The sequence below is a fragment of the Rousettus aegyptiacus genome, unplaced genomic scaffold, assembly GCF_014176215.1.
Source record: "Rousettus aegyptiacus isolate mRouAeg1 unplaced genomic scaffold, mRouAeg1.p scaffold_m13_p_12, whole genome shotgun sequence".
Taxonomy (NCBI): domain Eukaryota; kingdom Metazoa; phylum Chordata; class Mammalia; order Chiroptera; family Pteropodidae; genus Rousettus; species Rousettus aegyptiacus.
Genome location: NW_023416287.1, coordinates 18180548 through 18194224, shown reverse-complemented (window position 1 = coordinate 18194224; position 13677 = coordinate 18180548). Strand labels below are relative to the sequence as shown.

General features: G+C 37.4%; 1 protein-coding gene across 2 annotated transcripts in view; it reads right to left on the bottom strand.

Moving 5' to 3' along the window:
• LOC107500786 (transient receptor potential cation channel subfamily C member 4 associated protein) overlaps positions 1-10932 on the bottom strand; it is a 59778-nt gene extending 48846 nt beyond the window's left edge. Inside the window, exon 1 of one of the 2 annotated variants that reach the window (XM_036229492.1) lies at positions 10742-10932. In XM_036229492.1, coding sequence (XP_036085385.1) covers positions 10742-10909 — 168 coding nt within the window. In that variant the 5' untranslated portion in view covers positions 10910-10932. The remainder of the gene's footprint in view (positions 1-10741) is intronic. The other variant, XM_016126393.2, reaches the window with a different exon arrangement.
• Positions 10933-13677: the final 2745 nt, after the last annotated feature.

Sequence of the window (13677 nt, the reverse complement as noted above, 5' to 3'; positions counted from 1 at the left end):
AGTTCTAATAAGGAGGTAAGGGGGAGGAGGGAGGTAGATGGAGTAAAAGGGGTCAAATATGTGGTGATTGAAAGAAATCTAACTATGGGAGGTGACATTTTTTTTAAAAAAATACATAAATAAAAATAACTAAAAAATCCTAATAAAATATTAGTGGATCTAATTTTTTATAGATGTAGCAATCTATAAAAAGAATGAAAACTTGTATAAGAAATTCAGATTTGGTTTAATATCTAAAAATTTTACTCAATGTAATTCATCACATTAATAACACCAGAGAAAAATCACATGAACTCAATTGATACAGAAAAAGTATTTTGATAAATTTCAACATCCATTCATAATAAACTCATAAACTCAGAAAAGAAATGAACTAATAACAGTATCTACAGAAAACGTCAACAAACATATTTAATGGTGAAATGTTTAAGGCTTTCCCTCTTAGATCAGGAACATGCCACTTGAATTCATTGTACAAGTGGCATAGTTACACGCGGGCAAGAAAAATCAGATACCAGATTAAACAGATAAGTTTCATTTGCAGAAATGATGTTAACAGACATACTCATATACAATCAAAAAGAATCTAAAAGTAACATTAAAATATAAGAGTAATATAAATACAAAAGCAATATAAAGCCCATCTTGTTTTTCTATTACGGCTACAGTTAGAAAATGTGATTTTAAAAAATCACTATGACATACTATCACACACCTGTTAGAATGGCTATAATCAACAGGACAAATAATAACAAATGGAGAGGAGGTGGAGAAACAGGAACCCTCATATACTGTTGGGGGCACTGCAAACTGGTACAGCCACTATTGAAAACAGTATGGAGGTTCCTCTAAAAACTAAGAATTGATATACCATATGATCCAGCAATCCCTCTAATGGGTATTTACCCCAAAGACTTGAAAACTCATATCCAAAAAGATATTTGCACACTGATGTTCATAGCAGCATTATTCACAGTGGCCACGACATGGAAGCAACTGAAGTGTCCTACTATAGATGGTTGGCTAAAGAAGCTGTGGTACATATATACAATGGAATACTACTCGGCCATAAGAAGAGATGAAATACTGCCATTTGCAACAACATGGATGACCTTGAAATAATCATTCTAAGTGAAATAAGCCCGACAGAAAAGGCTGAAAATCACATGATATTACTTATATGTGGGATATAAACTTAAAAGCAACAAATTAAAAGGACAAAAAGAGACTCATGGACAATGGACAAGTGGTTACCAGAAGGGAGGGGGAAAATATAAAAATGTTAAATAAAATGTTTAAAAATGAAAATAAAAATAAATTAAAAATTAAAAAATGCAATTTCAAAACACTATTTACAGTACCATCAAAAACGTCAAATACCAAGGAATAAATCAAACAGAAATTATACAAGACCACTACATAGAAAACTATAAAACATTATCAAGAGAAATTAAGAAAAAGGAAACCAAAGAAAAAGAGTGGAAGAGGAAAAAGGAGGAGGGGGAAGAGAGAATGAATGTATTGTAGTCAATAGATTCAATGCAATCTCGATCAAAATTCTGTTTAAAACTGTATGGGCTATTCTAAAATATATATGGAAATGGCAAAGGGCCAGTAACAGCCAAGAAATCTTGAAGATAACTAAGTATGAGAAGCTACTCCTATTCAATATACTATAGCCAAAATCAACACATGTAAAGTTACAGAAAATAAGACAATATGATATCAGTACAAGGATAAATAGACAGGCCAGTGTATCAGAACAGACATGAAACAGACAAAGGTGACACTCTGGAGCAGGGGATGGGGACAAGAGACTTTGGGTCAACCAGGTATCTACATGGAAAAGCTCACACACCACATCCCCAAAATAATTACGAGTAGAGCATATATTTAAATGTAAAAGGTGAAACGATAAAGTTTCTAAAAAATAAATAAAATATCTTCATGATCTTGAGGGTAGGCAAAATTTTCTAAAACAAAAAAATAGACAAAAAAGCACTATCATAAGGAAAACAGTGATACTATGAGAGCATTAAAATTAAGCGCTTCTGTTCATTAAGCATTCCTGTTTATCAAAAAAAAAAATCGTTTTAGAGAATAAAAAGGCAAGACACCAAACAAGAGAAATAATTGCAAAATTATAAAGGGTTCATATTCAGGAAATGGGAAAAAAAGTCAATTAAACAAAAAGAAAGAAAAAGACCCGACAGAACAACATGCAAAAGATTTAAACAGGCAATCCACCAAAGAAGATGTCCAAATGCCTAAAACTTCTGAAAAAGGTGTTTTAATATCATTAGCAATCACAGAAACACAAACTAAGACCATATTGAGACCACTGCACACACATTAGAATGGCTCAAGTTTAAAAGACTGTCAACACCATGGATTAGCAAGAACATGGAACTACAGGAACTCACATACATGGCTGGTGGGAGTGTAAACTTGGCAACTGTTCTGTAATAATTACTGATGCTGAACCTATGCATATTCTATAGCCAAGCAATTCTAAGTAGATAAGCAATAGAAATTGTACATCTACACATCAAGAGACATGTACAACGATGTTCTTGTAAGCATTATTCATAATAGCCCCAAACTGGAAAAACTCCAAATACTCATCAAAAGTAAAATTGCAGTTTGTTAATAGAATACTACACAGAAAATGAATGAATTACAGCTTCAACATCATCAAGGGTGAATCTAACAATGTTAACTGAAAGAAGGCAGACTCAGTACATATTATTTGATTCTATTTAAATAAAGTATAAAAACTGGCACAACTAACTGCACTATTAGAAGTCAGGCTAGTAATTTCATCTGGAGAAGAGCAGCGTGGTTGGCAAGGGCTGCAAAGTGATCTGGTGGTTGTTACGTAGTTGATGGTTTTATTGTTCATTGAGCTGTACAACTTATTTTTTGTGCATTTTTACCTGTATGCTGTATTTCAACACAAAAAGTTTTTTAATTGCCTGAAACAAAATAATCTGTGTATATTGATTATGCAAGGATCTCTAAGATACACTTCTAAGTGAAAAGGCTAGATAGATGCACAATATTGTATGTAGTATGACACTACCTGTGTAAAGGAAAAAACATGTAGACACATCTGCTTTTCTAGGTTTAGAATGTTTCTATATGCTACACAAGAAATCAATAACCATAGTTGCCTATGGGAGTAGAACTGGAGGGTGCTTGTAGAGGTAGTAGTGAGCTATTTGCAAAGGAGACTTACTTTTTTCTCTGTAACCCTTTAGTACATACGCATGTTATCTATTCAAAATGCATATTATATCTTGTGGGGAGGGACTGACACGAAAGGGGCATTAACTGTATTGGTAATCTTAAGTTTGGTGGTGGGTACATGGTTATTGTGATATTACTACAGCTTTCTGTAGGTCAAATACTTAACAATAAACTTTAAAAAGAAGGTTTCTGCACAGATGCACACTGTGTACGCTCAATAAATGTTAATTACCTTCCCTACCCTATTCCCAGTCAATCTAAACTCATCTCCCACCTAGCTCCCAGATAAGCATTTCACTCTATTTTCCCACTCTTCTAATGGACAATTATAAAGACGTTCTCAGTGGTGGTCTTAGTGCCAGAAATGTCTCTCCTACTCTGTTCAAACTCTACTCATTCTTCAGAACCAACTCAAGTCTCATCTATTCCATGAAGCTCTCCAAAGCAATCATAGCCATAACTTCATAGAGGAGACAATGTTTTTTTAAAAAATAGGAAGACCTAACTCTTAGTGCAATCGTTTTGCAGAGGGGGTTAATGTCAGGTGATAGACATGACTTTTTTTATAGTTGTTGTGTATTTTAATATATTTCTACACAGCTATACAGTGTCTGGCACAATGAATAAAAAGTTTTCATCAATGAGTATCATATTTAAATTTCAAGATGAGAGGGAAGGAGGGAAGAAGCGAGGGAGGGAGGAGGAAAGTTAGTTTTAGAATGTTGGAATAAACTCTAAGGACACAAAAAGCAAAGCAAATTTTAAACGGGTGATTATGCTAATAAAAGAAACCAGACTCAAAAGGCTACATACGGTATGATTCTATAAAAGTCTGTAAAAAGTCATAAGGATAGAAAACAGATGGACAGTTGCCACAGGATGGTGGTAGGAAAGGGGCTGACTACTACAAGGAAATTTTCTATATCTTAACTGGAGTGGTGGTCACATGACTTACACATTTGTCAAAACTCATAGAACTACACACTAAAAAGAGTGAATTCTACTATATTTATATCTCAATTTTAAAAATAAGGGGAAGGGTGGCTTTTAATTTTAAGAAAAACAAGTTTATAATTTCTGTACACTATATGGCTCTGTTGTAAGCAATTATATCCTCATCACCATCATAATGTAAATACTTAACACAAACAACCAAAACCATGATATAATTACAGTTGGAGAATAATGGAGACAAAATATGTGGCCATGAAATGAATTCTAATCTTCTACAAAAAAAAAAGTCTAAAATTGAAAATTCAGTAGTCTTATAAACATGTTATTTAGAAATGCTGCCTCGCCTGAAGATTAACATTGTTAAAATGTCCATACTGCCTTAAGCGATATATAGATTGAATGCAATCCTTATCAAATGGCATTTTTTCACAGAACTAGAACAAATAATCCTAACATTTATATGGAACTACAAAAGACCTCAAATAGCCAAAGCAGTTTTGAGAAAGAACAAAGTTGGAGGTAGTATCAAAAGATACCTGATATCAAACTATATAAGGCTATAGTAATCAAAATAGCATGTACTGTCATAAAAACAGACACAAAGATCACTGGAATAGAACAGAAAGTCCAGAAATAAACTCATGCTTATATGGTCAATTAATCTATGACAAAGGAGACAAGAACATACAATGGGGTAAAAACGGTGTTTTTGATAAATGGTATTGGGAGAACTGGACAGGTACATGTAAAAAATGAAACTACACCCTTTCTTACACCACAAATAAACTCAAAATGGATTAAAGATTTAAATATAAGACCTGAAACCATAAAATTCCTAGAAGAAAACAGGCAGTAAACTGACTGTTCTTAGTAGTATTTTTTGGATGTGTCTCCTCGGGCAAGGAAAATAAGAGAAAAAACAAATAGGATTACATCAAACTAAAAAGTTTTGCACAGCAAAGAAAACCATCAATGAAACAAAAGGACAACCTATTGAACTGGAGAAAATATTCACCAATGAAACAACTAATAAGGGGTTAAAATGCAAAATATGTAAGAAATTCATACAACTTAACACCAAAAAGACAAACAATACGATTAAAAAATGGGCAGAGGACCTGAATAGACATTTCCCCAAAGAGACATATGAAAAGATGCTCAATATCATTAACATTAGAGAAATGCACGTTAAAAACAATGAGATCACCTCACAACTCTCAGAATGACTATCATCAAAAAATCAACAAACAAGTCTCGGCGAGGACGAGGAGAAAAGGGAACCCTTGTGCACTGTTAGTGGGACTGCAAACTGGTGCAGCTGTTATGGAAAACTGTATGGAGATTCTTCAAAAATTTAAACCCACCTCTGGGTATTTATCTGAAGAACTCCAAAACACTAATTCGAAAAGAGATATGCATCCTTATGTTCACTGCCGAATTATTTACAACAGCCAAAATAAGGATACAACCTAAGTGTCCTTCAATAGATGACTGGATAAAGATGTGGTGCAGGTATACAATGGAATATTGCTCGGCCAGAAAAAAAGAATGAACTCTCACTATTGGCAACAATATGGGTAGACCAAGAGGGTATTATGCTAAGTGAGGTAAGTCAGATGGATAAAGACAAATACCATATAATTTCACTTGTGTGTGGAATCTAAAAAAATATAATAAACGAAACAGAAATAAACTCACAGATAGAGAAAAAAAATGATGGCTGCCAGGGAGAGGGTTGAGAGGCTGAGTAAAAATGGAGAAGAGAGTAAGAAGTACAATTGGCAGTTATGAAATAGGGGGATATAAAGTACAGCACAGGAAATAGTCAATAATATTCTAATAACTACGTATGTTGTTAATGGGGTACTAGACTTATCAGGGAGATCACTTTGTAAGTTTGATAAATGTCTACTATTTTGTACACCTGAAAGTAACATACTATTGAATGTCAACTGTAACTGAAAAGTAAATTTTAAAAAATACATCTTCAAAAAAAAGGGTGTCTCTCCTGGACCCTTGCTGCAAAGGAACAGCTACAATGTGGACAGTAGTTGCCTCAGGAGGGTGGAACCCCAGGGTAAAAAGTGGGGCAAAGCTTATGATGCCCAGAGGTCCTCCCACTCATATTCTAAATATTTAACTTCATAAGAAATTTCTTTTACTACCTCTACATTTTCTTACAAGATTTTTACTCTCATTTTAAAGTAACCATTTGGATTTTGTTTTCCTTGTGAACAGCTGAGTACTATGATGAAAGAAGCACCATCCAGTCATCTTCAAAGTTTGAATTATTGGCAGGTGTTGTATGGGTTTTTTTCTCTTGGAGTACTTGTGGTTTGACAGTTTATACTAGTGATAATCTCTTACATCATGCTGCCTGAGCTATCATATCAGCCTGTTTAGTGAATGTGACATTTCCAGTTTTCACTGACTTATTTTTACTGCTTTTCTTTTTAAATAATTAAATAACAAATGGTAAGCAATGAATCCTTGTGTCCACTTTAATGGGATTTGTTTTGTTTCAATGTAATTTGGAGTGAATTTTATGGCTTGTATATACAAAATATAATGGTATTTATATTTTTAAATTATAAGAATTTATCCTACCCAGGGGGTTTTTCAGTACCAAATTACCCACGACAGGCAAGGGAAGACTATATTTGACTTAAACCCCTAACTTTCATAAATATTAATGCTTAGAATACGGTTAAAACAAGTAGTATCTATTAAATTAAAAAAAAAAGGAGAGTCCATCTAAAGAAAAAAAATATGAGGTAATACTCAGGTAGAATTTGGATATGCCAACAATCAAGGAACCAGCAACTAGCATTTGGGAAACAGACCAAGGATGCCATAACCATGCCATTGTCACTAGACTGCCAAACTGAAGGAGTTATCTCTAAGGGGTGGTGCATCATGACCTGTGAGTTATTCTCCCCTCTGGCCTACAGTTTACCTAGTCTACCTACCCCTTTTCCTCCACTCCTACTGATCATGCAGGGCCTTGTACATCTACAGTAAGGAATCTGGATTTGATTCTAATTGCAATGGGATGGCACTGGAGAGTTTTAAGCAAGGAATTTATGACTTAAGGATTGAATGTGCTGATAAGCATGAATAGGCTCTGTAAATGCTGAAGCATCATACCAGCATATTTTATTACTTCGACAGAGGGCAAGCTGAAAGGGAAATAGAAATAAGACACACTAAAATCTAAGTAGGACAGGCCCATTCTAAATAATGTGGCCAAGAGTTTTCTCCCAGGTTTCTCGGAAGTTCCATTTAGGGAAAATGAGAAAGGGCTGGGGAAGATCATGTTTGGTGGAAGAGGAATCAGGAATTTTATTTTTAGCATGTTAAGTGTGAAATACCCATTAGCAGTCTAACTGAAGATGCTGAGAAGGTACTTGTATACCTCCATCCGGAGTAAAAGGGAGAAATCGGGTTAGAAATATGGATTTAGGATCCACTAGAATATAGAGTATTTAAAAGCAATACTCACTAACCTTTATAGCATGCTTACTGTTTCAGACACTATTTTAGGTGCTTTACATGTATTAACTCACTCCTAACTACAACGTAAGGAGGTTAGTCCCATGATTATCTGTATTTTACAAATGAACAAACTGAGGCATGAAGAAATTCACTAAATTGCCCAGAGATACATAGTAAGTATGTACCAGAGCTGGTATTGGAACCTAGGTAATCTGATTCCGGAATTCTTTAAATCCAAGGAAGTGTTTGGGAATACAGACAGAATAGGAAGGAGGAGGAGGAGGACTGTGCCCTTAGATACAGTATTTCGATTCAAACAATTTCCTGAGATGAGTACCTATCAAGTGCCTGGTGCCATTTTAGCTTCTGCCGACACAAAGAGAAATAAGCAGCTCAATCTAATAGCTGCAAGCTGATAGCAACTATTTACTGAACATCTATGTGCCATACACTTGCCAAGCTTTTTTGAACATATGATTTCACCTAATCTTCCTAACAACCCTGAGAGATGTTATTATTGCCATTTTAGAAATAAGGAAACAGGTTCAGAGTTAAATAACATAACATAGGTCACTCAGCTAGCAAGTAACAGAACTAGGGTTCAATTTGGGTCTATCTTACTTGAAAATGTGGTCTTTCTCAAGGAAATCCTAAAATCCTATTACATACTACAACATGGATGAACCTTGAGGACATTATTCTAAGTGAATAATTCCATTTATATGATATCTAAAGTAATTAAATTCATAGAAACAGAAAGTCAAACGGCATTACCAGAGGCTGAGGTTGGGGGAAAGAAGGAGAGTTGTTGTTTAATGGGTACGGTTTCATATTTGCAAGATGAAAAATTGGGGGAGATCTGTTTCACAGCAAGGTGAATATATTTAACACTACTGAATTGTGTACTTAAAAATAGTTAAGATGGTAAACTTTATATTGTGTTTTTTAACCACAATCAATTTTTTTTTTTTTAATCTGGTCTTTCCCAGTCTACCACATGCCATCATGGATATGCTTACTGTGCTATGGAAATACCCCCGAGGAACTAATTTATTCTGCAGTGTGGGAAAGGGAAGAGGAAAGAGGGAGGAGGTGTGGCAAGGAAGAGATCAAGGAAATTTAACAAGAAAGTACACATTTGAAAGATGAAAGTCCTCACTTTATCCTCACTGTAGTTCTGGGAGAGTGTTGCCATCTCAACCTCTGAAATAACTCCTACACTTGCGGACAACTATCGATCACCACAATAACCATCCTAAACCAATATTCCAGTAGCTTTCTATCCAGTGAGCTTCTCCACTCTCCTCTCATTCCAGGTCATCCAGCTCTGAAAACGAATTGTGTCCTAAATTGCCTCATTCACTATGCTAAAGAACTTTTGTGGCTCCCTAATGCCCTCAGGACATAGAGGATTATCAAGATGGTATTTAGGAGCAAATTATCTCACCTTTGTGGGGGGGGGGGTGTTAGTTTTCTCATCTTATGTTAAGGGATTAGTCCTGACACCTAACGCAAAAGATTGAAGATTAAATTAAGACACTGTATATCTTGCACAATTCTAGATCCAAAGTATTTGCTCAGTGAAGGCGAATTAGTTCCCTTTCTGATGTCCCCAAGGCCCAGCTCAGAAAGCTATTCTGGCTTAAAGAAGGATACAGCAAGTATTTCCAGGATCTTATTAAGGCAGATAGAGCAGAATGGCAAGGGAAAAATGTTGCTCATCTATGATTATCCGACGTCCAAGAATATATTGCTCACCCAGAACTGCTTCTTCATTTGTAGCCCTCCACACACACAAACCACCTGGTTTTTATTTTACTCTACCTTAATCACATAAATAATATTCAAATAGTTGAGATTAATACACACATATAGAGTTATACTGTGAAAAGTCTCACTTACATTTTCTCTTCCATCTACTCAATACCCACCCCACTCCCACCAAGCACTTTATTACTTTTTTTTGTGCATCCTTCGAAAGTTTTTTATGCAAAGGCTGTCTTTAAATTAAGCTAATGCTTTGCAAGTGTGTTAACGAGGTAAGTTCTGGGAATATGGAAGGGTAGGGGGCATAACAAGGAGCCTAGGTCTTATGCAGGCTACTTTACCCTAAAGCAGTGGCCTTCGTTCATTCAAAAATAAAAATTAAAAAGTTAACCATATACTGGGCACCTATGATAGACCAGATACCACATATAGCATTAACATTAACTGATTACGTTTCTCCCCATGCACCAAAAACTCACTTAATACTGTACACAACTGTTTCCTTGATTCTCACAACACCTTAAGAGGTAGGTTACTAATTGTTATCTCCATTTTACAAATGAGGAAACTGAGGCACAGGAAGGTAACTTGCCCAAGCAACAGAGTGCAGGACTTTTGAATCTAGGCCTGACTCGAGAGTCCTTGCCTCTTAACCATCTATGACACTCTGCACTGGCAAAACAGTCCCTGCACCCGTTGGAGCACAGCCTAATGTGAGATACTGAGGAAAAGAAGAGCAGATAACAAAGAAATATGTAATTATACACTGCGAAAGTTATGTGAACGAAACGAATTCACGGCTATGACTGAATAACAATGGGGACCTACTTGAAGTGGGAGGGGGTGTCAAGGAAAGGCCTAAGAGAATGACATAATAAGCTTAAGAACCATTTGGGGCTGCAATGATGACCCACCGTCCAATTCACAAGAGAGAAACTCGAGGCCCGCAGAGACCAAAGCAAACTCGCCTAGGGTACCCCAGACATGTAGACGTGGCGCAAGGAGGCAGGACCCAGGAGTTGGGCCCAGGGCTCGTACACGCCATCAATGCCCAATGCAGCCCGGTCCCGCTCGGTCCCTAATCAGAGGCCTCTAGACGGCCGCTGCCCACCGCCCCCACAGCGCTGACATCGTCCGTGCAGCCCACGGGGAGGCCTCGCGGCTAGCCAAGTCGGGTCGGGCCCACACTGCGGCGGCCCGGAAGGGCCTCTTCCCCGGCCCCTTGCCAGCTCCCGCCTGGTCCGCCCCGCCCCGCCCCTCAGGGCTGGCTTCGTACCTGCACTGCCCGGACCAGGCCCCGGCCGGTCAGCTGGCCCTGCCGCAGCTGCAGCAGAATGTTAGCGGGTCGCGGCCGGCCGCCCCATCCGCCCCAAGCCGCCACCGTTCCTGCTGCCCGTCGCCCTCGGCCGGCCCCAGACCCTGCAGCCGCCGGCGCCGCCGCCATGTCTCCTCGTCCGACAAACAGGAAGCAAGCGGCCCCAGGGCCGCGGAGATTTCTACGGAGCGGCGGAGGGGTCGCCGCAGCGCCCCCAGCGGGCTGTCAGCGGAGACGCAAGCCGCGTGGCAGAGACGTGTGCGCCGCAGGGTCTCCTGGGAAATGTAGTCTCAGTCTCGGGCGGGACAGGTGCAAAAGAATTAGGTGGAGTTTCCCGCACCAGTTGTTTTTCCGCATCTGGGTCCCGCATTTCCACGAGTCCCCCCGGGCGGAAGACAAGTCTATGCGTGTGCGGTCTCCCATTTCTTATCTGTTTGGGGACATTACAACCAACTGGCCTGGAAAAGATCCTGGGCTCCAGGCTGGGAATCGGGCCGCTTGGTTTAATTCCTTGCCTGCCTCTCTCAGCCCTCGACTCCCTGTGCGTCAGTTTCCTCCTTAGTTCAATCAATCAATAGTTACTGGGAGCCTATTCACCCAATATGTAATTCCTAGGGCCTGCTCTGCCCCCGGTACCGAACAGATCACTGGGGCACATTGGTAAGCAGAAAAGACTAACTGGGTCCCTGTTTTGGAATGCAGGTTACAGGGGAAGACAGCAAATCCATATATAAATAAATGCACAGTAACTAACTGGGTAAATTGTGAAACTGGATACGTTGTTGTGAAGTTAAATGAAATAACAAGGGAGAGGAATTCGTAAATTGCGATATCATATTCTGTCAAGGAAACATTGTCCTAATATTTTCCCACATAATGAGCCCACATAATCATTCCTTTGGTAAACTTCTGTGGCAGGACCTTGTTGTCTGCTCCCTTCTTCCCTTCCTGGGAAGGCTCTTATAAACGAAAGAGGAGTGCTGGGTGCGATGCAATGAGGATAGAGATTGTGACTCATAATTTATTGCCCAAACCTGAACACTTTTAAGAATGAAAGGACGGTATTAATTTTCACTGGGACACCATGCATAAATGGGGACTATCCTAGGATAACTAGGATTATGGTCACCACCCTTATGCCTATTTAAAATGACTAGTCTCTATTGCCTTAATCCGGTTGTTGTTGGATCTTCTAGTTTTTCCAGAAAAGCCAAAAATCTGGGCTTTTATGCAAAATTTCCCAATTTTGAAAACTCCATGGGCCAAATAAACCCCCGCCTGTGACCCCTGGAATAGGGAAACCAGGAACGGACCCATGTATATATGGAAGTTTAGTATGTGGTAAGGGAGAGGTTTCAAATTAACGGGGAAAGAAAAAAAAAGTTAGGTCTTTAACTTTACACCAAAAGCAAAACTGAATCTTAGACATATTAAAAACTACATATAACAAAATCAAAGTATAGTTCTAAAACTGGATTGTGGATGTTACACAACTCTAAAAATCATTGGATTGTATGCTCGAAGGGGTGAATTTTATATGTAAGTTATACCTCAAAAAAAGCTGTTAAAAATCAAAGTCTGAAAATAGAATGAATCTGGGAGAATACTTTTATGAATTGGGGGTAGGAAAGTTCTCAATCATAAAACTCAGAAGTCATGAATAGGAAAAGATTGACAAATTTGACCACAACACCACCAAAACCTTCTGTATAAACACTATAAAGAACCATTAAAAATAAATGATATTCTGGGAAAGATCAATATGCAGAATTTATGAAGAACTTACTGTGCCCTCTGCCCAAAGTTCTTATTCCCCAGGAATTTCTCTAAATGGCTTGCTTCCTCATGCACTACAGCTTTCTGTTAAAGGAGAAACTTTGCCTCACCATACATATAAAATAGCATTCCTTACATTCTCCATCTTATTACGCTTTTTTTTTGTTTTCATAGCACTATCTCTGCTTGACATATAGTTGTTTACTTTCTGCACCCCTCTCCCTGACTAGAGTATAGTTTTGGTATGTTTTGTTCATTGCTGCATTCACCACCAGTAAGTACCTAGGATAGTATTTGGCACATAGTAGGTGATCAAATATTTGTTTATTGGCTCAATGAATTAATGAAAAGATTCCAAAAATTCCTACCAAAAAAATACAAGGAAAACTCAAACCAACAGAAAAATAAAAGGAAACAGGCAATTAACAGAAGAAAAATTAATGGCCAGTAAATGTGTAAGAAGATGCACATCCTTAATTTTTCTCATAGTAGAATGATGATAGTGAGAACATAAATTGATATGCCTTTCTGGAAAGCAATTTTTTAATAGTATGAATTAAGTCATAAAGAAACCCAATTTTTTCAACTCAATAATTATTCCTTTAAGAATCTATCCTAATGACACTATTTGATATGATGATGATTTACATACAGAAATACTTATTATTGTATCATTTGTGATAGCAATAACAGAAACAATGTAATCATAAAACATGATCATGGTTAAATAAATTCTTGTATTTCAATATAATGAAATATTTGAGCTATCAAATGTCTTTTCTATAAAATAAATACTAAGATTTCAAATAAAATTAAACATGCACATCCTTTGATCTGCTTCTAGGAATTTATGTTTTAGCAATAACTACACATGTATACCAAGATGTATTACAAAAATATTCAGCAAGGTATTTATATATCAAATACTGGAAACAACCTAAATATTCATCACTAGATGACTGATTAAATGAACCATGGTTCATCTAGACAATACTATGCAGTCACTAAAAGGAATAGGATACGCACACATACACACACACATTGGCATGGGAAGATGTTCATGACATCATTAAGTGAAAAAAAGCTCATGAAAGACCAATATATACCAGATGATCCCATTT